At 42.9% G+C, this 24,548-nt stretch overlaps 3 protein-coding genes across 10 annotated transcripts in view; 2 read left to right on the forward strand and 1 right to left on the reverse strand.

Moving 5' to 3' along the window:
• Positions 1-461: 461 nt before the first annotated feature.
• LOC106810618 (monocarboxylate transporter 12-B-like) lies at positions 462-4,718 on the forward strand. Its single transcript, XM_014814040.1, has 4 exons — positions 462-856; positions 2,115-2,258; positions 2,824-3,564; positions 3,938-4,718. Exons 1-4 carry the CDS (start codon positions 637-639, stop codon positions 4,099-4,101), a joined length of 1,269 nt encoding a protein of 422 aa, XP_014669526.1. The 5' UTR covers positions 462-636; the 3' UTR covers positions 4,102-4,718.
• Positions 4,719-10,034: 5,316 nt separating this feature from the next.
• On the forward strand, positions 10,035-18,907 carry LOC106810617. The gene is made up of 4 exons (XM_014814039.1): positions 10,035-10,362; positions 14,007-14,087; positions 15,130-15,212; positions 15,722-18,907. Exons 1-4 carry the CDS (start codon positions 10,135-10,137, stop codon positions 16,608-16,610), a joined length of 1,281 nt encoding a protein of 426 aa, XP_014669525.1. The 5' UTR covers positions 10,035-10,134; the 3' UTR covers positions 16,611-18,907.
• Positions 18,908-19,753: 846 nt separating this feature from the next.
• LOC106810616 (putative thiamine transporter SLC35F3) overlaps positions 19,754-24,548 on the reverse strand; it is a 48,800-nt gene continuing 44,005 nt past the window's right edge. For 2 of the 8 annotated variants that reach the window (XM_014814035.1, XM_014814038.1), the window contains exon 9: positions 19,754-22,080. In XM_014814035.1, coding sequence (XP_014669521.1) covers positions 21,842-22,080 — 239 coding nt within the window. In that variant the 3' untranslated portion in view covers positions 19,754-21,841. The remainder of the gene's footprint in view (positions 22,081-24,548) is intronic. The other 6 variants (XR_001394041.1, XR_001394038.1, XR_001394040.1 and 3 more) reach the window with 6 other exon arrangements.

Raw genomic sequence — 24,548 nt, forward strand, 5'->3', positions numbered from 1 at the left:
CGTGTGTGTGTGTGTGTGTGCATGTGTGTGTGTGTGTGCGTGTGCGTGTGGGTGCGTGTGCGTGTGCGTGTGCGTGTGCGTGTGCGTGTGCGTGTGCGTGTGCGCGTGCGCGTGCGTGTGCGTGTGCGTCACCGTGTGCGTGAGCGTGTGCGTGAGCGTGTGCGTGTGCGTGTGCGTGTGCGTGCGCGTGCGCGTGCGTGTGCGCGTGTGCAGACAGACAGACAGACCGCTTGCTGAAGTTAATTTTGCTGTCATTTTAACAATAAGGAATTCTGAGCGAGATAGCAACCAGTTTGGGGCGCGGTTTGATACATCCTTCCTAATGCATTTTTCTTGTGCACAGCTATACACATGATCACGATTAAGGAAGACTAAAAAACGAGGTCAATCGAAATAGACATCCATTTCACGCCTCCTTGATCCTCATGGTCTGCAAAGTCACACACACGCGTACTCACACACGTACGCACGCGCGCTGAGTGTAACATTGATACACCTTGATACCTAGTCTGCTGGACATTCGATCCATTCCATCATTGAATGAACGTGAGAAGAGTTTTGTGTGTTAGCCGTGCATGGACAAGAAAAAAGTAAACGTACGAGTAAACGTGCACTCGCTAATCGTCTTCGCTAGAAATGGAATCATCGACAGAGAGGACTGAACGACAAAGAACCGATGTTGACCGTGGCTGGGCCTGGGTCGTGCTGGCCGGATCCTTCCTGATTAAGGTTATAATCATGTACAATGTATCATCGTTCTCCGTGTTTTACGCGTACATTGCAAGTGAATTTGGATCAAGCAATAGCATCACGGCCGGCGTAGGAGCTGTTCTATCTGGCCTGGGACTTGTGCTTGGTAGGTATAGCGCGTTCGTCATATATGTTTATCTATAGCGCCTGCTTTTATTGTCTTAACAAAATAATTTAATTATCAATGCTCAATTTATGCAGTCGGGGAAAGCAATGACACACACACGCCAATAGTTGTAACCTGATAATAGTTGTAACGCCAATAGATCTGTCCTTTAAACACATTTCAGAAATTAAGATGCTACATATATTTAAAAAAAACGTTATAGAAAGACATACTATAGACTGCAAGTTCATTTCACAGCGATAAACCGAGTGTAGAGCCACATATGAATGTATAGGTGGATGAATAGATGGATGAATAGATGGACAGACTGGCGGATGGACGGACAGATAGGCGGACGGACAGAGAGACGGACGGACAGATGGACGGACGGTCGAGCAGACGGACGGACAGACGGACCGACGGACGCACGGATGGACGGACGGACGGACGGACGGACGGACGGACGGACGGACGGACGGACGGACAGGACCGGATGGATCGGAAGGATAGATGATGGATGGATCTTGGATGGATGGATGGATGGATGGATGGATGGATGGATGGATGGATGGATGTGGATGGATGGGATGGATGGATGGATGATGGATGGATGGACTGGATGAATGGATGGATGGATGGATGTGATGATGGATGGATGGATGGATTGGATGGATGATTGGATTGGTGGATGGATGGATGCATGGATGGATGGATGGATGGATGGATGGATGGATGAGGATGGAGTGGATTGGACTGGATGGATGGATGATGGGATGGTTGATGGATGGATGGATGGATGGACGGACGACGACGGGTGGACGAGACGGAGCCGGACGGACGGACGGACGGACGGACGACGGACGGATTGATGACTGGATGGATGGATTGGATGGATGGATGGATGGATGGACGTGGATGGATGGCCTGGATGGATGGATGGATGGATGGCTGGATGGTGGATGGGATGGATTTTATGGATGATGGATTTTATGGAATGCGATGGATGGATGGATGGGATAGGATGGTGGAGTTGGATGGATGGGGATGCGATGGATGGATGGATGGATGGTGGATTGCGATTGGATGGATGGATGGATGGATGGACTGGATGGATGGATGGATGGATGGATGGATGGATGGATGGATGGATGGGATGGATGATGGATGGATGGATGGATGATGGATGGATGGATGGATGGATGGATGGATGGATGAATAGTGATATCGTGATGCAACACCCGTGCCTTCTGTCCGACAGGTCCGTTTAGCGCGTGCCTTGCCGCGGTATACGGCATCAGGAATATTGTCATCGTCGGAGGTTGTCTGACTACATTAGGCCTGGGTCTCAGCTATCGTAGCCCCACTTTACTCGTGTTCTTCCCTAGCTATTCTCTGCTTGCAGGTAAGAAGCACATATATGCTTACACACGCATATATTACATTATAATTTATTAGAGCCCCTTTAATTTATGACACGATCTTGAAATTTCATGCATTTAATGATCCTCATATTTCGTAATTCGAGAATATGAGGGTGAATGTAGAAAGAGAGTTATAGAGGAATTCGAGATCACGTGCATGAATTCGTAAACAATGTAGGACATTACTAACGCGATATAACTTTGATATGAAAACGGCCAGCCGTCTAGTGGCAATTTGTGTGTGTGTGTGTGTGTGTGTGTGTGCATGTGTGTGTGCGTGCGTGTGCGTGTGCGTGTGCGTGCGTGCGTGTGCGTGCATGCGTGCGTGTCTGCGTACGCGCACGTGTGGTGTGCGTGTGTACGTGTGCGTGCGTGTGCGTGCGTGCGCGTGTACGTGTGTGTATCTTCCATAAAACGTGCATAGCCTTAGAATACTAGAGCTGATTCCTACTAATTGGCTGACCGTTAATATGACAAATCTTTATCGCGCCCGTCAATATACATATTGACATACATATATGAATTACACACTCGTATTTTTTTCAGGAATGGGAATGGGATTGGCCTTCACACCGTCAGTGGCTATAGCCGGCTATTATTTCGACAAACAGCGACCGTTAGCAACAGTTATAGCATCGTTCGGTGTACCTATAGGCGGAATTTTAGGTCCGATCGTAACGCTTAAATTAATCGAGATGTACACCTGGCAGGGTGCGTTGCTAGTCATGGGTGGGCTGAATCTGCATATTGTCTTTGCTGGCGCGCTGTTTCGGCCTCTTCCTGCAGTCAAACCGAAGTACGGAATTCAGAATAAGAAGGCAGCTAATCTAACCCGGGATCAAATAATGAAACTTGTGCCACACGGCGCAGGAATTTTCTGCAAATTCGCCGTGCAGAACATAGTTGCCGCGTTCGTTGTGGAATACGGAGTAGAGCTAGGCATAGAGATCTCGATGGTTACGAAGTTAGTAGCTATTAAAGAGGCCAGTAGTACATTTATGAGAATTTCGTTAATCATACTCTCTCAAATGCGCTGGTTTAATATTTTAATTGCGTACAACGTCGGCCTCATTATATTGGCAATCAGTTGCTTGAGCCTTTTTCTTCTGGATGCGCCAATGTTTTTCCTGGTATCGCTCGGCCTGTATGGGTTTGGTCGCGGACTCACTTCTGCACTCTTATCCGCTGTGAACGCAGAACTGTACGGCGTGGAAAACCTCCTGATAGTTGAAGGAATAAGCGCCTGCTGTGGCGGTTGTGCAAACCTTATTGGACTCACAGCGAGTGGTAATATGAAATAAATAATAATATAATATAATATAATATAATATAATATAATATAATATAATATAATATAATATAATATAATATAATATAATATAATATAATATAATATTACATAATATAATATATTTTTAATGGCCCGAATAATAGATATAAAAAATTTAAAAGTGAACTTATCGCTAAATCTGATAAATATAATTATACGAAATATGCGAACGGGGAGAACAAACATTTGCTCAATTTCTTTCTTCGCGTGGCGTACTTATGCCCCGTAGCTCATTAAAGTGCCTGCACGCCGCTCGCGTTTTAACGGGCACCTCAGACTGGCCGGTTTAAGGACATGCGTTAACTGCATTATTTATCTCCTGATCTACAGGCGCCTTGGCAGATCATTTTGGGAGCACAAGACCAGCGTTCCTATTTTCTGCGTTCCTGGGTTTGACAGGAGCTCTGCTTTTCGCTGGCGTTTTCGTGATTCACCGCCGCAGCCGAAAGGACGGTGCGCGAAATGGTTTGAGGGAATACCAGTCTGCACCGTAGCAGACGACGACGACGATGACGATGGCAGGAGGTTATTAGCTCTATAGGAAAATTGAATTGCAGTGCGCACCAATATTACTCGCTATTTTTAGCTGCGTGTAATGAAGAACTAAATGTTTGCAAGGAAAGGTAACAGATTTTACAGAAATCAATAAAGAGTGACAAAACACATACTATACTAGTCTAATCTACGATAGAATACATATTGCTGGTAATTGGTTATTGTTTCGCGTAATTAAATTCCTTCTTTTCGGAATTACGCATGAAAATGACCCAAACATTTCCATTATTAAAACTATACCGATTTTTATCGAACACGCCCTATCGAATTAGTCTAAAGAGAAAATTGCCATCCTATATTGGACAAACTATATTGTAACTAATTACCATTTACCAACGTCGTAAGAATAAAGTAAAGTAGAATATAATTGTTAATCATGTTATTATACATAATTCTTGCATATTACAACGGAGTTTTCGTTGATGTTTTGTATTCTATTATGATTCCTCGCCGTTTCTAATTCTAATTAGTGTATTACACTGTACCATCGTTAGCTGAAAACGTAAAATTCGTAGAAAATCGAGATTTTTCCCTTCCTTCTGATGATATTTTACATTGTTCACCTTGATAATTTCTGTGTTACACATAATTATACCAGATATCGACATTTAAACAACAGAGTATGCTTTTTTATTGACGAAATGTTCGCATATAATTAAAATACTTGTGCTTGCTGATTGTTTGCCGTACAAACATCCTACAGATCATCAAGAAATGCATACACTAATTCTTTAGCGTGTATCCTCTCGTATCCAGCCTACCCGGCGTATCGTACATCAACATGCTCTAGTTGTTAGTGTTTGAGCTAGTGTAATAGTTGATGTCGTCCTGTAAGTACTTTCAATGTGTATTCAATTGGACACTGTGATCTTGGGATCTCCAACTTTTTGTGACATAATAGCAGTTTGAAAGTTCTATGAAATAGTTGCAAACAGGTGCAAATATATGGAAATAGTTTCAGCTAGGATGCTTTTCAGGATATGGTAAATTTGTGAAGCCGTATTTTGCACCAGATATTTCGCGTCACTCACGCTATTGTGTACGATCTTCAAGTAGATATATATATATATCATATTCTGTGAGGAATTATACACACACTCACGCACGCACATTGATCATGACTATAAACCGTCTAACATCTGCTACATCACGTGGTGCGGCAATATCCACGACTGCTCTTATTTTTCCTGGGTATGGGCTTACCCCTCCTTCTCCGATATGATGACCAAAGTACGTTAGTTCTGGCTGTCGGAACTTATATTTCCCTCTGTTGAGTTTCAGTCCCGATTCACGTATACGGTTTAAGACATTCCTAAGTCATTGGTGATGTTCCTTGATGGTTTTCCCATACACCAATATGTCATCCATCATCGCAATAGCACTATCTTGTCCCTGCAGTAGCTCTGTTATTTTGCGTTGGAACACCTCTGGTTGTGATGTAATCGCAAATGGGAGACGGTAGAAACAGTACCGCCCAAATAGTGTGATAAATGTGGTGTATCGCGAACTCTCGGAGTCTAGTGGAATTTGGCAAAAATCCAACTACGAAAACGCACGTTTCCCTACCTGCTTAGGGATGACATCATAGAAGGTTAGCAGAATGAATCGCTCCCGACGCACAGATTCATTCAATTTTTTCAGATCAACACTTATGCGTATTTCCCAGTGCGTTTCACGACTGGAACCATAGGGGCGCACCAGTCTGTTGGCTCTGCAACTGGTTCGATGACCCCAATATTGACCATATATTCCAGCTCCTCCTTAACCTTGGATAGTATCGGAAAGAGCACTCTGCGGGCAGTGTTAGTACTTTATCGAACAGCCTTTTCTTTCAACTGTGCGGGGTCGCACTTTAACAGACCAATATCCCCGAACAATGTTCCATTTATTTCATTGCCTCTCTGTACTAAGCCCATTTGTGATGCCATCTGCCCGGCTCCCACTCAATATATTAGGTGGATGCCTACGCTTCTTCCCTGATTTCAAAAACACCCCTATCTCAGGAAGGACCATAATTTTTTACCTTCTTTTCGCGTGATTTTTGTCTCTTTTTCTACCCTCTATCTCAGCACTCGGTAGAAATACACCGCTTATCTCTAGACTCTTCATCAATACACCCCCTTATCTCAGGATTTATTTAAATGCACACGTTTACGGTAGTTCTTTAGAGCAAGTCACAAAATGATATACACTCTTCTGAAGATTTCTAGGTGCCTTACTGCATGTATTTCATTACCACAGGGGTAATAAGGGGCAGTTCAATTTTTTAGAGGAAGTCATTTTTAGGGTATTTGTAGAAGTGAAATTTTCTTGACACTACCAGAAGATATATAGTGAATAATATTAATTATTATATTATTATTGAATTTTAATTCTAGTAAAACTGAATTTCAAGTTCACGCGGGTGCGGTGCATCCGTACCCATGAGTGGGTGGGGGGGGGCATCTGACGACCTAACAAATTATTAGTCGGTGGGCCTGTAATCACGACTACTGTGAAGCTGTACGTTTTCCCTTTATGGCTTGTCTGTGTCACACACTCTCTTACATTTTAGTGTTCCTCATGGACTGGATAGTACTGTGTTTGTTGGTTTCAATGCTGGCCGGTTACGCAAGTCATTGTATGTTCTTGCTGACATGACGGTGATGTCTGCCCCAGTATCTATTTTGAAATCTACTGGTTTACCTGCAATTTCCAGTTGCACTCGCCATGGGTCATCTCGACCCTGGGTGATCGATCATAGGAACAGTCTGTCATAGCTCCCACTATTATCATGGATATAATTCGCATGTCGTGACGTCACTTCATTCGCCTGTTTTGTCCGACAGACAGCTTGGAACTCAGCCCCATTTCCTTTACTTCTTTTTATTTGGATTTCGATTGGGGTCTGTTTCGTCCTTTCCTAGAGTTCTTTATTTTTGATGGTGCGCGGCCAAAATATTCTGAGGATCTTCCTCAAGCAGTTGTTAACAAAGCGGATTTTTTTGGATTATTTTGTCTGTTAGTTTTCATGTTTCACGGCCATATACATGAGGACGGTCTGAATATTAGAGTTGAAAAATTTTAATTTCGTTTTAAGGGTAATATAGCGCTTGTCCTCCAAACTTTATTGAGCAATTTGAAGGCGCTCGTTGCCCTCCCTATTCTGTCCTTGACATTTTTCTCGGTCCCTCCGTTTTTGTCCAGCGCGCTACCTAGATATGTGAAGGTTTCCACCGCCTCATTTTCTTTCCCCTCGGCGGTAGCTGATTCCACATTTTGTGCGTTTATCCTCATTGACTTTGTCTTCGTAATGTTGATTTTCTACCCGGCTTTAGCTGCTTCCTGAACCAGTTTGTCTGTTTTTGTCTGAATATGGTCGTGTGTGTGAAAGCAGTACCAGGTCATCAGCATAGTCGAGGTCATCAAGCAGAGTCCAATTAAGGTGTTCATTGTATACCGTTGCGCTGGCCATGCGTTGTCAATTGCAAAAACACAATTATTCCTTCAGCCCATATAAAAACTATCCTACATTTGTTTTATTTTTTTAAATTTTGCCTTTCTCTAGCAATTTGTTCAGTCTACGGCCCTGAGGATGATGACGAAAACAGAAAGATGACGAAGCCATTGAGGCGTGTTGCTTGTGTTGTATATTGTAGGACTGCGGCTAAGTAGGACTTGCGTCTATACTTCTAACCCTGGCTAGTTATTGTTGTTTTGGTAATAACATGGGACGTATGCTCGTATATATATACGTAGCCCTACCGCGCACCCTAATGATTACAGACGGGCGTTAATATGTCACTAATATTAGAAGCTGCAGGGAGAAACTGGTTTGGATTGTGGGGCGTCCGGGCGCTTTTAAGAAGCTTATAAATAGACGCTCGGGGAGACGGAAGATAGGAACCGAGTTACAGAGTTAAGAACCGAGTTACGTGAGTCATTCAAGATGTAGCGACGGAAACAGAAATGACGGGACCTAGTTAGGTTGCCGTACGTATGTATATATTTTGTATGTGTTCGAGTTTTCTAATAAAGTCCAAGTGAAACAAGAATCTGCGACTACGTCTACTCTCTACTGGTTATCTATACGCTATCAACGCTGCTACCTTCTACGCTGTCGAACTACGAGAACCCGAAGTTTCAACACTTTCTCAGTACAATACTTGTAAAGACATGTTGCACCACGCTGTGTCATTGCAGGTGATGCCGCTTGCAACATGTATTGAAATTTAGAATGAAATGCAAAATATAATGTTAGCATCACTTCATCTTGACTTCTTTAGAGTCTTATATGTGTTGCTATAGCGAGGCAATTTATGGCAATGGTGCCGCACGATGTACGCTGGTCTTCCGGTATGTTCGACCGCCCGACTCTGAGTGCTAGTGTCGTGTATTTTCGTTGAAATCCGACACGATTACGTCGAAGGCTTAAACGAGGGCGCAAACGAGCGTTGTCAGCACGATCAGAACTAATCAACTAGAAAGAAGGCACTCGGGGAGTGCGAATCCTCCGCACATCCGATCACTACACCTGTGATATCTGAACGCTATTCTACAGGGCAGTGAAATAAATCGATATCAGAACACACTCTGGCACGCACAACACGCCTGGAAATACCGCCTTGTAGAGCGGGAGAGAGAGAAAGAGAGTTAGTTCAACATGTCTTGATAATAAAAAATTAACAAAAATTACATGATTAGTTATAGTGATCTTTAGTGATCACATCTTGTTGCGCATGAAGAGAATAGTTCTACTAAACAGATAATTGTCGTAGTCAGAATGAAGGCTGTACAGTTACTCAAAGGTGCCTCAAATACCATCTTCTGCGATCTACATTTTCAAAAATTGATGAGCCTCTCTGCGTACACATCCATTTCACCCTAGCTACGCCCCTGTTAATGATCGCCTTTACATATATTTTTCCCTCGCTCGCTTGCGCGCGCGCGCGCTCTCTCTCTCTCTCTCTCTCTCTCTCTCTCTCTCTCTCTCTCTCTCTCTCGCTCTCTCTTTCTCTCTCTCTTTAAGTCGCGTTTATTATTCAATGTGTAGTGGTGACCACCGCTGGGATGAGGGCGACAGCAAAACTCTTTCTTGGAATTGTGAAAAAGCTGCAAAAGGGTTGTAAACTGCTTTGCCACTCAATTATATAATTTAAGCTATGCATCACTCCGGTGACGTTTTGTACAGCCGCGCGACTATGTAAAAATATTGTTAGTCCAACAGAGGGGGGTAGCTAGCCACCCCCCCCCTTAAATCCGCCACTGATGTAGTAATTAGGCTTGTGAGTAGAGATATCTCAATAGACATATGTCGAGACGAGGACCAGTCTACGCTGGATGACAGTGTGTGAAAATGGTTGAATCAAGAGATCAAAAATTCGTTTAGAATCATTGAAAAATAAATTCACGCTAAACGCTAAATAAAATATAACGGTTCACTGTAAATAAACAGATTCTTTCACGCATTTCTATCAGGGTATCACGAGTCACGCTAGGCAAAACATCAGAAGAAAATTTAGTCTGACTGACTGATTCTCTCTTGCTCTCTTTCTCTCTCGCCCTCTCTCTGCAATAAAAAAATATGTTTGGTAAAATGATGTGTACGCAACTGCGTATATGCGTTATGGTAGCTACGTCCCTGATTAAACGATCGGAAAACGGCGCGGTAGAGAGATGCCGAGAGGCTGTAGGCCTACTTGGCGCCTCAGCTTGGCGCGAACACGGCAGCATAGCATATACATCACCGAGCACAGGCGGTGATTTATATGCTCTGACGGCAGCCAGCCGCAACTTTGATAATTGTGTCGCAGCGCCATCCCTCGGTAACTGCTGTATACTAATAACTCACAGGCTTGTATTTATTTCGCCTTTTTATTAGAGGCATGTTTATGTTTATAACAGCACGAGTGCAGTTTAATATAAATTTCACACCTGTGACCAGTTCAAAATTCAATGAATTTTTACAAGTGTTCATGAATTCTTACTGATACATGTATTCCGAGGCCGTCGATTGCCGCCATTTCCCCGCTAACGGCGTCATGGCGGACGAGAAGAATGAAGGTAGCGACGCTGCGTCTGTAACCGCTAATTCTACAGAAAACGGCGGATTTGCGTCAACGGCAGAAACTTTGTGTGAACGATTGGGGTTTGAACTAAATGATGAATATGTCGTAAAAATGCTTGCTCGTGGGAAAAGTGCTGAACGTTGCCAGTTCAAGGTAATCACGTTGTGACGTTTTCATGTTACTCTTGCTGTACGGTTGTGCAGTAACGCGAACGCTGACGCCATGCTGTCTCCAAGCGGAACGCCGGTTACGCATACGTAGTCGATTTACGCAGCACGCAGTTTTACTATTACTAGTACTAGCAGAATTTATGATAATGGAAAGTCTAGAAACAATATCAGTAATTTGCATAGATTTAGGCCCTTTCCGTGTGACTGATTTTGAGAAGGAGTTCATAGATGGCAATCACTGATTTTCTCAAGTTATTCACACTGACTAACTCGGTTGTTATTCATACTGACTAACTATGATGCAAATATTACTATTAGTATTAGGTCAAGCGAGCATGACCAGGCGACGCTGAGTCTGACGCTAGCGTTTCTGGTACAGCTAAATTTAAACTACGTACCCTAACAGTACGTTCTGCAATTTGATGCTAGTGATTATTATAGGCACAGGCACTTGGGACAGAGTCAGTAAAAACTGAAAATAATATGAACGCACATTCACAAATAGGCCCTATAATATATATACTACCGTACTTACCTCTCAATTACAATTCCACTGTTTTGTCACTGTACAGTGGCGTAGCCAGGGGGGCAATGGGGGCGATCGCCCCCCCCCCTAAGATTTAGAAGGCTACGTACTTATTTAAACCAACAGGACTGTTTCAAGTCGATAAGACATACCAACAACATGCACCTGCCCCCCCCCTTAGATTTAATCCTGGCTACTCCACTGTCACTGTATATCAACTTTCCTTCATAAAAACTAACGCCGAACGCTCCCGCACTGGACGCTTCGAGTGTGCTGTGTTGCCATGATAATATATTTATATAAAGCCTTTATATATATATATATTCGCAAATATTTGTGAATGTGTGCGTTCATATTATTTTCATTTTTTACTGACTGTCCCAAGTGCCTGTGATTATAGGTACATTGACATTGTCGTGGCAAAAGTTTCATGAATTCAAAGTAGTTTTTAGCTCATCTGACATAGTCAGATGCAGCTTGTAGAATTGCATGAGCGTGCGTCCATGCGTCCGGCCGTGCGTCCGTTCAGGCGTCAACAGTTGGGCACAAATCTTAACCGCTCGACGTACGGTCACGAGTCATTCGGACGCGGGGCGTGCATCGTCAAAACGAGTTGAGAGGTCGAGCTGGGGGCTCAACAGGTCAAGGTGGTGTAAAGAAGGGGGAACATTCCCTCTCTTACTTAGGTATAGGGAGGAAATACAGAATGGAGCACAAATCTTTAACCGGCTCGACCTAGGCTCGTGATAGTCGGTGTGTTGTTGTATGGCATCATGGTAGGAAAAGCCATCACTTGACCGAATTGGGTCAGCAGGTCAAAGGTCAATGGGGACGGGGGAGATTTTTAGACATTTTCTTGAGAATGGTCGGACGGCTTGTCCATACAGACAGAGACAGACTAGCGACGAGACCAGACAGAAGACAACGACAGACAGACAGACGAGCAGACAGGAGGGATAGCCAGACGTACAGAGAGAGCAGTGACGAGACGGAGAGGAGAGAGAAGCATTGAAACTGTTTGTTCAGACGGGTGCCTATAGCATTTTATGAGCTTTATTTGAAAGCAGACATTGAATGTGCTTTTCTGGCTTGCAATGCGGAAAAGTTACAGTGTCGGATACCTTTTGACCCTGAAGAGGGAGCGGTTAAACCATGGATTTGTTGTACTGTTAGAAAGAATTTGCACTGCCGGCGTTTGCTAGTAGATTCTATTACATGCCTGAGATGTATGGGCTACAAATGTCACAGTGAAATTTCAAAAGCTTAAATTTTGGTTGAATGAAGGTTATGCCGCCGTTAAATCGGATATTAATTTCTATGGCATTCTTACTGTCGAGTGTGTTACATGAGTGTTGTAACTTGTGCACTAGTCCAGTGGCAAGTGTGGTTGGTGATTAGTGAGGGGTGTAAGGTTTTTGCCTGCGTTAATTAGTTACAGGCTGGCAAGCCTCTCTATTTCAGCCTGTGGGCTTGCGTAGCGGTAAATGGTGATGGAAGAGGATTGCTTACCGTAATTGCTGTCTTGCCAATAATTGTTGCTATACTGACTTACGATGGGAGCTTGCCATCTTTAATTCTTAAGACAGCTGCAAACGTAGCGGGTCATCTCATTGGGCAACTATTTCACATATACGATCCAACGAACATTTCTTCGAGAAGGTTTCTGATACCATTCCAGCGTTTCAAAATAAGGCCTATCATTTGATCCCGTTACTTGTCGACATTTCCGACGGAGACAAGGTGGATCTCGTCCAGGTAGCTTGTCCGCCGGACAAGCAGCTTTTTAGAGCAATTTTTCGTAATGTATTAGTAAGTATGAATGAAGCCGTATCTGTTCAGTGCATGAACAGTTAAAATGCACGAATATGCGTATGGATAGACAAACGAATAGTTACATCAATACGTAAATAAATTCAACTCAAAGCATATATGTGAAGGTTAACACTGGTACACACATATGTATGTATAATATCAAATAGTGACATGCCTATATATGTACATTGTACTCACCAAACTGGAAAATTTTAAAGTGTAGCCTGTAGTGTACCGGTATCAAATTACAAAGTTTGAAAAGCGGAAATATAGTTAAACGTTTTAAAATGCAATTCGCAGGCATTCTCTAGATACCAGTGTTATCATATAAGTATCAGTGTTTCCCCTGGCCAAAAAGGTATGCGAGTGGTAAATTTTTTTGGTGTTTGCGACTTTGCGCATTTCGAGGTCCTAGCAAAGCGAGCACTGCAGGTAGGGGGGGTCTGGGGGCTTTGCGCCTCTGGAAAAATTCTGAACACATTGTATGAGACTATTGCATTTTAGTTCAATAAAGTGTAGTTTATTGATTGAAGAACAGTGATTTTCGTCAGGGAGGTGGTGCATGTTTTGAACAAATTTCTGTGTGGCGGCTGAGAATTTGAGCGAGGCCTCGTGTCAATGCAGGGGAAACACTGAGTATGAGTATGACCCATGGTGATGAAATTAGTGGCTATTATGTGCATGAATTCTGTGACATTTTGTATCATCGACATATAAACGGTTATCTGATTTAAAATATTTGAGCTAACCAATTTTTGCTGCAGAAAATCAGTAACTACTACGCGATGATCCCAGGGTTCGTAAAGGTCTTGGTAAATTTGGAAAGTCCTAAAAAATTTTACATGCTATTTTTTAGGTATGGCAAGTTGTGGAATATAGGCTGTTATTGTGTTTTGTCATAGAAAAGTCCAAGAAGTTGAGCACATGTATATTTGTGTGAGAGGCAATAAAAATCCTTTATGCAAGGGTTTGCTAATAATATTTTGTAACTACTATGTTTCGACGGATTATGCTACGAGAATTGTATTTAGTTAAAATCTTCCAGTTGTGGAAAAGTTGTGGGGAAACGTTTTTGCATTAGGTGTACAAAACTTGTTGTTTAGTGTAAAAACCTGGCATTACACTAGCACTGTAGCAGCTGCCCAATCCTCCAGGACAAGTTAGCGCAGCCTACAAAAATGTTCTATGTCAACCACTGATTTTGATTTATGTTTGTCCAAGCTTTACTCATACCAACAACCTTAATCCAAATTTCTAATTATGCATCATGGTTTTCTATCAAATAACAGAGAGAAGTCAGGAATGCTTGCAAGAACCTCAACGTACACTCGCTAAAAGATCGGGATGGTGTGCAGCGGGTGGCAGACTTCGTAAGTTACTCACAACTCGTGTCAGTTAATGTTAGTGCTAACTAGGAGTGGGGACGGTTCATCGATATATCGATGTATCGCAATACATAGCTCTACCATAAACGTGGCAATACATTTGACTATTCACAATACACGTATCGGTACTCTACTGAGTAAAATACATTAATTATTGGTATTAAAGGCATACTAGGCCCATTGATTATGCAATGTTGATGAATGCTATCTAGTAACTGGCACCTTGTGTAGTTAATAAGTACATAACCTTATAGCCAAACGTGTATTAGTTTGTCCAATATCACTGCTGGTTACATTACAAACAAGACTTATTTTAATTTAAGAGGTGAAGGATTGCAATGTCTTATAAACAACTTTTAGACTCAGTTATTATATGGACGAATCGTCCTAAAATAAAAATCGTTCCATTTTAAATAGCAGTTTGGTGTAAAATGTAAATGTACTTTTTTAAATAAACTCTTTAATTTTATAATAAACACTTGTGATTAGCCCTTGGTAGGTAATGTGCAAAATAAATTGGAAAAAGCGCAACTTCACCAGGGTGGCAGCACAATCGCAGTGTCATGTCAGCTGCCAAATTAAAGATTTCGAAACTAAGTGTTGTTTTATGACAAATGAATATATTCATTTGTCTAATTATCAAATTTCTATAATCATGCATTGCTATATATAGCAATGCATGATTATAGAAATTTGTAGGTATATACTATTATTTATGCATTTAGTATTATACTATACCCTAAAATTCTAGGGTGTAGTTTCCCTTTAAGTGTATAGTTTGCTAGATAATTTTTCTTGAGAGTAAAGAGATACATCGTATCGAGTAATCTGTAGCACGATACAGATTGTATTGTGAGTTACCTGTATCGTCTCACCCCTACTGCTAACTACCAACTGATTCACCCTCTGAAGTAGTGATACAGTTGTATAGTCGGATCGTAATCTGCTTCATTATAGTATTAAGGACTCGATTAAGTAGCATTTTAATACAGGATCGTCAATTAATTTATATAGCTTTTTTTTCTAGCTGTTTGAGCTGTTTAACAATTTGATACCACATGGAACACTGCAACGAGAGACGAAGGATCACCTAAAGAACATCAGAGATATGTAAGTGAAGGTATTGCTTTGTCGGTGCAGATCGTGGGTGATATATATAATATAAACAGCATAAAATGTTGAGCCTACAGGATTGTGATCGTTTTATAAATTGGGGTGACTGGTGGTTCTGGGTGACACTGAAATGGCCTATTACAGTGAAATATACCCTATCAGATTTAAATACAGATAACGTTTCCAATTTGATTTTGTGGAATTTATACAGGGTAAGATCATATCAGATCTTGGCGCATTGAAGCTCAGTGCAAATATAACATATAGGTTAAAGTGTAATCGTCATACCGCAACAGTGGCTCCCTCTCTCACGAAAATGCTCATCTAATCTCATTCCGTTCAATATGAAAATATCTCTGGCTGGCGGCAACAGTACTCTCCCTCGCGAAAATGGAATGCCCACCTAGTGGAGTTTTGCATGTAACAAAAACACCAGCTACAACGGTGGCGCCCCCTTGCATGCGCTTTACGATGTTCATCTGATTGTGCATTTCGATGCCTCGCAGGCTTCAGAAGCAGCTGAAGAAAAGTGCGATGGGCTCGTTCCCGAAGACCAAGTACCTGAACGACCAGCAGACCGACCACAACTCGGAGGGCGACGATGCCGCCGACGATGACAGCCGCTCGGCGACGTCCGACGACGATTGCGCGAGCGCGGCGGCGACGGCGGCGCCACCTGACGAGGAGGCGGTGGTTGATGAGGAGCCTGGGCGGCCGCGGCGCGCCAAGAAGCGTCCGATGTTCGACTACGAGGACATAGTGCACACGAGCACGCCAAAGCCGCCGACCGCAGCTGGTGGCGCTGCCGCCGCAAGCAAGAAGTCGCCGTTGAAGGCACTCAAGGTTGAGGCGGAGCCGGTTGAGGATGCCGGAGATGCGGCGGTGGCAGAGGTCACGGCAGAGGTCGCTGCACCGCTGCCGCGGCCCAACTCGGCGCATTCTATAGACATGGTGGCGCCGACGGGCGCGGCGCTGCTGCCGTGCAACGACATTATCCACCAGGAGCTGCTGTCGCGGCACAACGTGAAGGTGCTGATCGGCAAGCCACGCAGCATCGCCGACGCGGCACCACGCCGGCCCAAGGTCAATCGAAGCACGCAGATCGCGGCGAGCTGCGGCGCATGCGCCGAGCGGTCGTCACGGCAACGGACGCGCGCGTCGCAGACGGACGCCGTGCAGTTTGTCGAAGACAACAAGACGGCGGTGCTGATCACGCGGCCGACCTTCAAGGACTTCATGACCTTCATCGACAACATGATGAAGCTGTACGAGCGTGTCGCGTTCGACCAGGGCACGGACCCCGTGCAGGTGGTGCTGAAACCCGGAGCGGCGTTAGCCAAGCAGAAGGGCTCTGGCGATTCGTCGAAAAAGAACACGAGCAACAGTTCGTCGTAGCGACGGCCGACGGCCGGCCCGGGGTGACGGGCACGCCGCTCTGTATATATGCTCAAGAACTCGGAAAGCACATTCTCATGCGTATTTTTGCTAGCATCATTTTCACGTTTTATTGCTGCGGCTGTTCCGCCGTGGGCAGTGCGTGCGCACAAGGCACAGGTTTTCATTGAGTACCATGGGAAATTTTTTTACCAAAACGTTATGCATTCCACACAAACAATGTGTATACAAGATTTGGTCTTGACAGGGCAGTAGTGGAATAGCAATTTGGTATTTTTATCTATTGTACATAGCAACGTCATACTGTTCTGCGTAGAGATTTTGATAATACTATATAATGTACATGCATGCTTACAAGAAGTTAGTCATGCCACGTCATACTTTTTAGCTGCAAGCAAGATTTATTCATGCAAGTACATTATGTACGCGACATACTGGCTTGATTATCGAGCCAGTTTGAATAGTTGCAGGAGTATTTGACTTCAATCAAATGAAAAATCAAATCTCACATACTCTTGATAGTTTCTATAATTATATAGAGCTGTGTGATTTGAAAGAAAACCCTGCATGCATGCGTTTCAGAACTTTGTTGTCCTTATTCTGTTGTTGAGTAGACTGAGTGAGTAGTGTCGAGATTGCAGCTTCATGATGATGGTGACTGCAAATGTATTATACCCTTTACCATGTTGATTGTTGGCTAAAAAGAAAGAAATTGCATAAGAGCATGAAGAGTTGTGATCATACCATGTTTTTTTAAATATAAGTCATTTAAAATTTTTGAATTTTTAAGTATTTAAATTTTGGATTCTTTATCATTAACTACCTTTTTTATATTAGTGTCGTCGTTTATTGTTTTCTGATAACATATTTGTCAACCCATATTCAAAACTGTGTAGTACTTTAAATTAACGGATCTGTGGCAATTTTGGTCAAATGAAGCAATCTGGCAAAATGTGCGAAATATGAATAGGAGCAAGGATGGACCAGAAGCACCGTGTAGTGTATAGTCGTTTTTGTGTGTGAGAAGTGGTAAATTTAATTGGAGCCGTGCACAGTAAACATGCTGTGCACTCACATGCCTCAAGCTGTTAGCTTTTATTAGCTTCATGAATCATCTGTTACAACAAAAGATATATCTCTGGAAGCGCTACCTATAGTATATTATTACACGTGTCCTTGCACGTGTTATCAGGGGGTGAATAAAGTTTTTATATACACTTGATTTTATAAGCGACTGCACACGAAAGACCCCAAGGCAAGGATTTTCGCTTATTTACTCATGATTTCAGTATAGAATGTAATAAATAAATTTATATAGACATCTAATGACTCCAAGTACACTGTAGGAATATCAAAGTGCATTGTCATATTATCCAATAGGATACCAGTACTGTGTCTATATGGACTAGGCCTATATCCAAAAAAATTGCAGGGAATACTATTTCACGAAGTGCACAAAACTCATATTATAAATTAACATTTCGAGATAATTTTTTGGAAAATATCGCTCTTGACAAAGTATATAGTGTAAAGATGGACGTAGCCACTCATCTACCTATTTGTGTCGATACACCTATACCACATCAACCCATGGCCCTATGAAACCGATGTATGCACACCTGTCGTGGGTGGTTCCCGCGGTCTCTGACAGGGTTCGTCATACACAACTTATCTGTTAAGTATGGTTAGTATAAAGATCAGTAGAATAAACCTATTATTATGTATAACGTATAAGGAACCGGCGAATGCCTGCCAGAACAAAATCCTTGGATCGTGAAGACTGAAGTACAGATGTAGCTGCTTCTTACGAATTGCATTTGCGACTGAAATTGTATCTCGAATGGCGCATTCCAGGGTGCACTTTCAAAAAGGAGAAAAAACCAGAGTGGGGGTATCTAATACGTTTGCCCCCTTCCGTAGAAAACACGAGGGTACATGTCCCCGCCTCTTGCGCCGCTAAGCGTCCTGGATTGATTGTCAGTTGTGCTACTCAGTACTGTCCATCAGACTGCGTTTTAACTACGGCAAACACAATAACGAAAACACTAAAACACGTAGAGTATATAGGAATTCAGAAATTGTTCACAATTTCACCTAACACTATAACGTACATAATTTACATGCAGCAATTGAGCACATTCTATGCGTATATCGTGTCAGCCTGTTTATGTATAATTTACATATGTTATATATTATTGTAACGGATACACATATACATAACAATGAAGTTGGGGCTGGAAACTATTGTCTAACTTATGATCACCGCAAACTGCCTACCACGCAATTGCCAAAAATGATTAACATATTTCCTAGATAGCTTAATTGATGTCAATTTGGTTCTGTGCATATTCTTTGGTTAATCTCATTTGTATATATTATTGTAATTTCATTGAACCATGGAGTAATTCTGAGTGATGCTAAACTGAGAGTAAACCATATGAAATCCATTATTGTCATAATAAAACGTGCGGTGTGCCAAAGTTCAATTGATTACGTTATTTAGTTATACATGTTATACATACATTACTTATACACGTAGTTGTATTTGCAACAAAATCTCCAGCTGAAAAAATAATGCATTATAAGGAGTGTGACACCTTCCATGTTTGGTATCCGTTGTACCAATATATTGCAAATATTGAACTGCTCTTTGCCATTACAAAATTGCTTATAAAAATACTTTTTAATCAATTAACCTCATGAAACAGTAACTCAACAGAGCAGTGAATCGAATCACTTGGTCACCGAATTGATAATTACATATAAAATTGACAGAAATGGCAACTATTTAACCAATCAGTTTATACATATATAGCAAAGCGTGACATAAATAAAATTCAAAGTGTAACCATTTAATGAGTAACAGTTACAATATCCTTTTATACACTCTCTGCCATTGCTGTAATCGGAAAACACTTCTTCTACACATAACTCACAAGGTGGCACTGCAATATCAGTATATGGCATTTCGTTTTTGTATTACCTTACAAATTTTACATAGAAAATAAACTTAACACACTTACTGAACAACGGACGCTGGTCAATAAACGATTTTTTTTTTTGAAGCCTGCACATGAAGGCAGAGAATGCACATGAATGCATTTATCCATATAAAGACAAAGCCAACATATTTCTTTAAAAAAAAAAAAATATGCTTATATGCCAAATAATGGTGAATACCAGAGTCAGTAGTAGATGTAGTTAGTTAAACCAATGGTGTGCCAAAAGATACCCCTATGATACACTGTAATAACCTAATCACTCCTGACCTAATGTGAGATGTTCTGCTAGATAGCTAGAGTATCAACCATCAACCCTATGACATGGTCACGCCATAAACGATATGCTACCTCTGCTTCATTTATGCCAAAGCAGTAAGTTATGATGACACATATTGACACATATTGAACTCTGTACATACTTGATATTATAAGTAATGGATCGACAAAGCCCTCTATTCGACACATTTCATAACTTTATATCAGCATCATAGTTAAGGCACCGACAGGAAGGGTATAACTATAATGATACAAAATGCTTGCTGTCTGGTTTGCTGTCTGACCGCTTCAAAGAAGAATTGCACGTGAAACACTATAATTTTAATAAGTTTCTACATAATCTAGTACAAGAGTTCTGTTAATTAGTACTGCTATACATATCACAAAATTAGTGTTTGCCACGGTTGGGTCGAGGAGCAGCTGCACATTGTTAAGGGTGTCGAGTCACTTTCATAAAGTCTGAGTCTATGAGTACAGTGGTCAAGGGATTAGAGCCTTATATCCAAGCAATAGGAATTAAGCAAATTATCAACCAACAGGGAGCATTCAGAAAAAAATGCAATGGCAAAGTTCAGGAATAACAGAACAAATACCAATTCTAACGAGCTGGCTAATAGTTTACAAAAAAGTTGCTGAATAGATTTAGAATACAGATTATAATGTATTTAAATAGAAATAATCACTGACATAGTAGCACTAAGAATTTACTATGACTCCTAAAGTATCCTTCACATGTTACTGATATGCATAAAGACAACATTTGTCGGACCTCACTATCGACCACTCTCACCCTCATCACCACTACTGAGAAACATTGTGCTGGCCTAATATAAAAAGAATGGCAATATATATTTTGTTATCAGTATCAAAAATCTGCCGACAAAACTAGCATCTCAATACATGCGAGATCACAGCTGAATACGTCGAGCAAATCTCTCAATCAGCAGATCTTTGTAATAATCAAACATCTGTTTTGTATCTCACTCAGATGGCATGAGAAATAATAAATCATTCAAGCCAAGCTCACACTATACAGGGCCACAGCGATCACACCGACTCAACATTTATTACATGTAAATGATATGACTCCAGACTCCTGATGAACTACAATAAACATTCAGGAATGTTATGCATATGAGCAGCTGTGTATTTTCAGTAGCATTAACGAACAAATACCCCTAATGATAAACATTGCCTCATCACATATAGTATCAGATATAGATACCAGTAATAGATATATCACCAGACATTAGAAATATCCAGGCGCGGAACACAAGCTGTGTGTCCAACCGTTACACTGACCGCTGATAGTGAGACATTGACATGAATGTAGTCCACACCTACTAACCCCCATTCACTACGCTGTGTATCTAGTATCCGTCTCCCATGCCTATGTGTTTCACCTCTTGAAGCCTCGCACGCCACTTGCACCGGCGACCTTGAAACCCCTCGCACGCCGCTCGATCGCACAGATGACCTTGAAGCCCATCACATCGGCAACTTTGAAACCCCTCACACGCCGCTTGTAGCGACGACCTTGAAGCCCCTCACACGCTGCTTGTACTGGCGACCTTGAAGCCCCTCACACGCTGCTTGTACTGGCGACCTTGAAGCCCCTCACATGCAGCTCGATCGCACAGACGACCTTGAGGTCCATCACATCGGCAACCTTGAAACCCCTCACACGCCGCTTGTAGCGACGACCTTGAAGCCCCTCACACGCTGCTTGTACTGGCGACCTTGAAGCCCCTAACATGCAGCTCGTATCGACGACCTTGAAGCCCCTCACACGCTGCTTGTACTGGCGACCTTGAAGCCCCTCACATGCAGCTCGATCGCACAGACGACCTTGAAGCCCATCACATCGGCAACCTTGAAACCCCTCACACGCCGCTTGTATCAACGACCTTGAAGCCCCTCACACGCCGCTTGTACTGGCGACCTTGACGCCCCTCACACGCCGCTTGAACTGGCGACCTTGAAGCGTGACTGCCGTGTGTCGGGTCGCGACTGTTCGGCAGCAGCAGCGGTGGCGGCAGCGCGCTTCTTGCGGCCGCAGCTGCAGAACCAGCGCTGCAGTGTCAGGTTCCAGTCCTCGGGCGCGAGCAGCACGAGAAACGCAACGCACATGAGCACGGCGGCAGCAATCGTCATGCCGCTGAACGTCTTGTCCCGCCAGATGATGTCGGCCGCTGTGGAGAGAGCAGACGAGATTGATAGAACCATCCATTGTACAACGCACATGGATACAGCAGTGAAAATGGCTCGAGTGCAAGTGAGGAGAGCTAACAGGAGTTTTCGTCTCTGAGGGAGTTCTAAGCTTGGCGAGACACAGGAGATAATGGTTAGGGATGAGCGTGAGAGGCGAGCAATCGGCTTGATTGCCACCCCCTTGCTCGTTGCATGACAAGCAAGAGTGTTTGCGCAGTGAGTTTATGGAGAATTGCAGGTATACATTATTATAGACAGAAGGTACTCTGCAGTGACGCAAGGAACATGATTATTACTAGGTCACATAAATTGGGTTTGGCTTATTAGCTGTGGCATCATCACGCCAACAGGAATCTTACACGATGCTATTACTGCTAATACCATCCAACATGATACACATTGTCCTAGTAATCTAACATTATGCCATCATTCTACGAAAAAAAACTCAAACACCGTTACCCCAACAGTAATCTAAGAGATATCACCACCACAACAAAAACCACACAACGGCGTCATGATTTGAAATGACAACATTATACATGGGTTCTTGATAGTAATACTACAATCATCTCACATGATATCGTTCCCCGGCAATCACTGTAATGTTCAAGGGGGGTGGGTTCGCGCAAAGCGCGGAAGCTCTAGCATTAATTAAAACGGGAGACGTAATAATCAGTGCTCTCCTCACTCTCTCTGTCTCTCTTTTTTCTCCTCACTCTCTCTCATTTAATTTTATGTGGCGTCAAAAAGTGGGGGTGCTCGAGCCCCTTAGCCCCCCGTTCCACAGGCCCCTGCTCTATGCATGTCAAGGGACCACACAAGACTTGCCCTAAACCACTAACAATAGGTCCGAAACTACTCAAGCAATCAATGCACTGCTGTCTTGCACTGGACCCCCCTGTACACGCCCCTGCTCGGGCGCGAAGCGAGCCAGGCGAGGGAGCCAAGTGACGAGCGGGGGGAGGTGCGGGAGGGGTGTTCACTGTTCACGCTCCGCACGATGGAGATTTTGCAATTATATTACACTAAAATAGAGCGACGCTGAGAGTGAAACTTCTTGCAAATTTAAAAAAAAAAATTTTTTTGCTTGGGGCCGGGGGGGTTCGTTCGAACCCGCCGAACCCCCCCTGGCTACGGGCCTGTATAGTTAGACCGGAGCCCAGGGGCGGGTCAGCCTAGCTGAAGGAAACCAATTTTCATGCATATAGCAATGATTCGTGTACATACCCATGTAGGAAATGTAAGTCTGGCAGGTGACCGCGATGGGTGTGGGTCAGTGGGAGTCCATTTGAAAGAAGCCACCCAAACTATTGAGACTAGTTAGCTTGGAATAAAACCCGCATGAAATCCTATTGTGAAGAACTGTCGGCATAGTCGCCAGCTGTCAGAATGCGACACTGCCAGAATTTTTATAGTGTGGGCTGCGCATTGCGCAAGCTAAAAAACCGATCCCCCAAAATTAGAGTAGCATTAGCTGAAAGAAACCGCTCTGGCCACGCATCTGGAAAAATGTTCAGCATATCCCAGAGTATTTCGCGTGTATGCCACTGGCAGAAGTAGATTGCAGTGTGTGGGTGTATTCGCCAGACGCCCCCAACTGCCCCACCCCAAAATTGAGCTAGATTGCTGGAACAGGAAACGCTTCTAAGCACCGCATTGAAAAATGATCGGCAATCGGTCCCAGGTACAAGAATGGACACTGCCAGAATTTTTTAGTGAGTGGGGCGCATGCGCGCAGAGCTAAAAAACCGATACCGCCAAAATTGAGCTAGTGGCTGGAAAGGAAACCTTCTGGCAGCGCAATATGGAAAATGCTTCAGCATAGTCGGCCAGGTATCGTGAATGGCTCACCTGCCATAATCATTCAGTGGTGGGTATCCGCAGAGCGCCCTTCAACTGCCCACCCCAAAATTGCGATAGATTAGCTGAGAAGAAACAAAGAACTCTTATGTTTTCCACATTTTATTGTGTATTCTAAATTAATGTGTTGTCTATAATAGGTTATAATAGGTTATAAATAGGTGATGACCATAAAAAATTTTTAAGGCATAAAAAACGTCATGCAGGCATGTACTGTACTTGTTAAGTAACTAATTAATTAGCTACTTAGTCTACTGATGTTAGAGTGTAGTCTAGTAGTAGACAGCGTCATATAGTAAATAATAGTATTATTATACAGGCCAGAACAGAGGGGGCAGGTAGGGCAGTTCGGCATGGGCTACGATTTTGAAGGTGGCCTATACGTCCCCTTGGTAAGACTAAGGGGGACCGCTTTGGAAAAAGATATTGAATATTGTTAAAGAGAGTCAAAGGGGGATCATTTTCGCACAAAATTTTTGTTTTATAAAGAAGAATCATAACACATTACTAACATGTATCATAAATGCATACATAACATCATATGTATTTAGCACTGATTTACAATGAAATCATAATAGACATAGTAACC

This window comes from Priapulus caudatus, unplaced genomic scaffold (assembly GCF_000485595.1).
Source record: "Priapulus caudatus unplaced genomic scaffold, Priapulus_caudatus-5.0.1 Scaffold458, whole genome shotgun sequence".
Taxonomy (NCBI): Eukaryota; Metazoa; Priapulida; class Priapulimorpha; order Priapulimorphida; family Priapulidae; genus Priapulus; species Priapulus caudatus.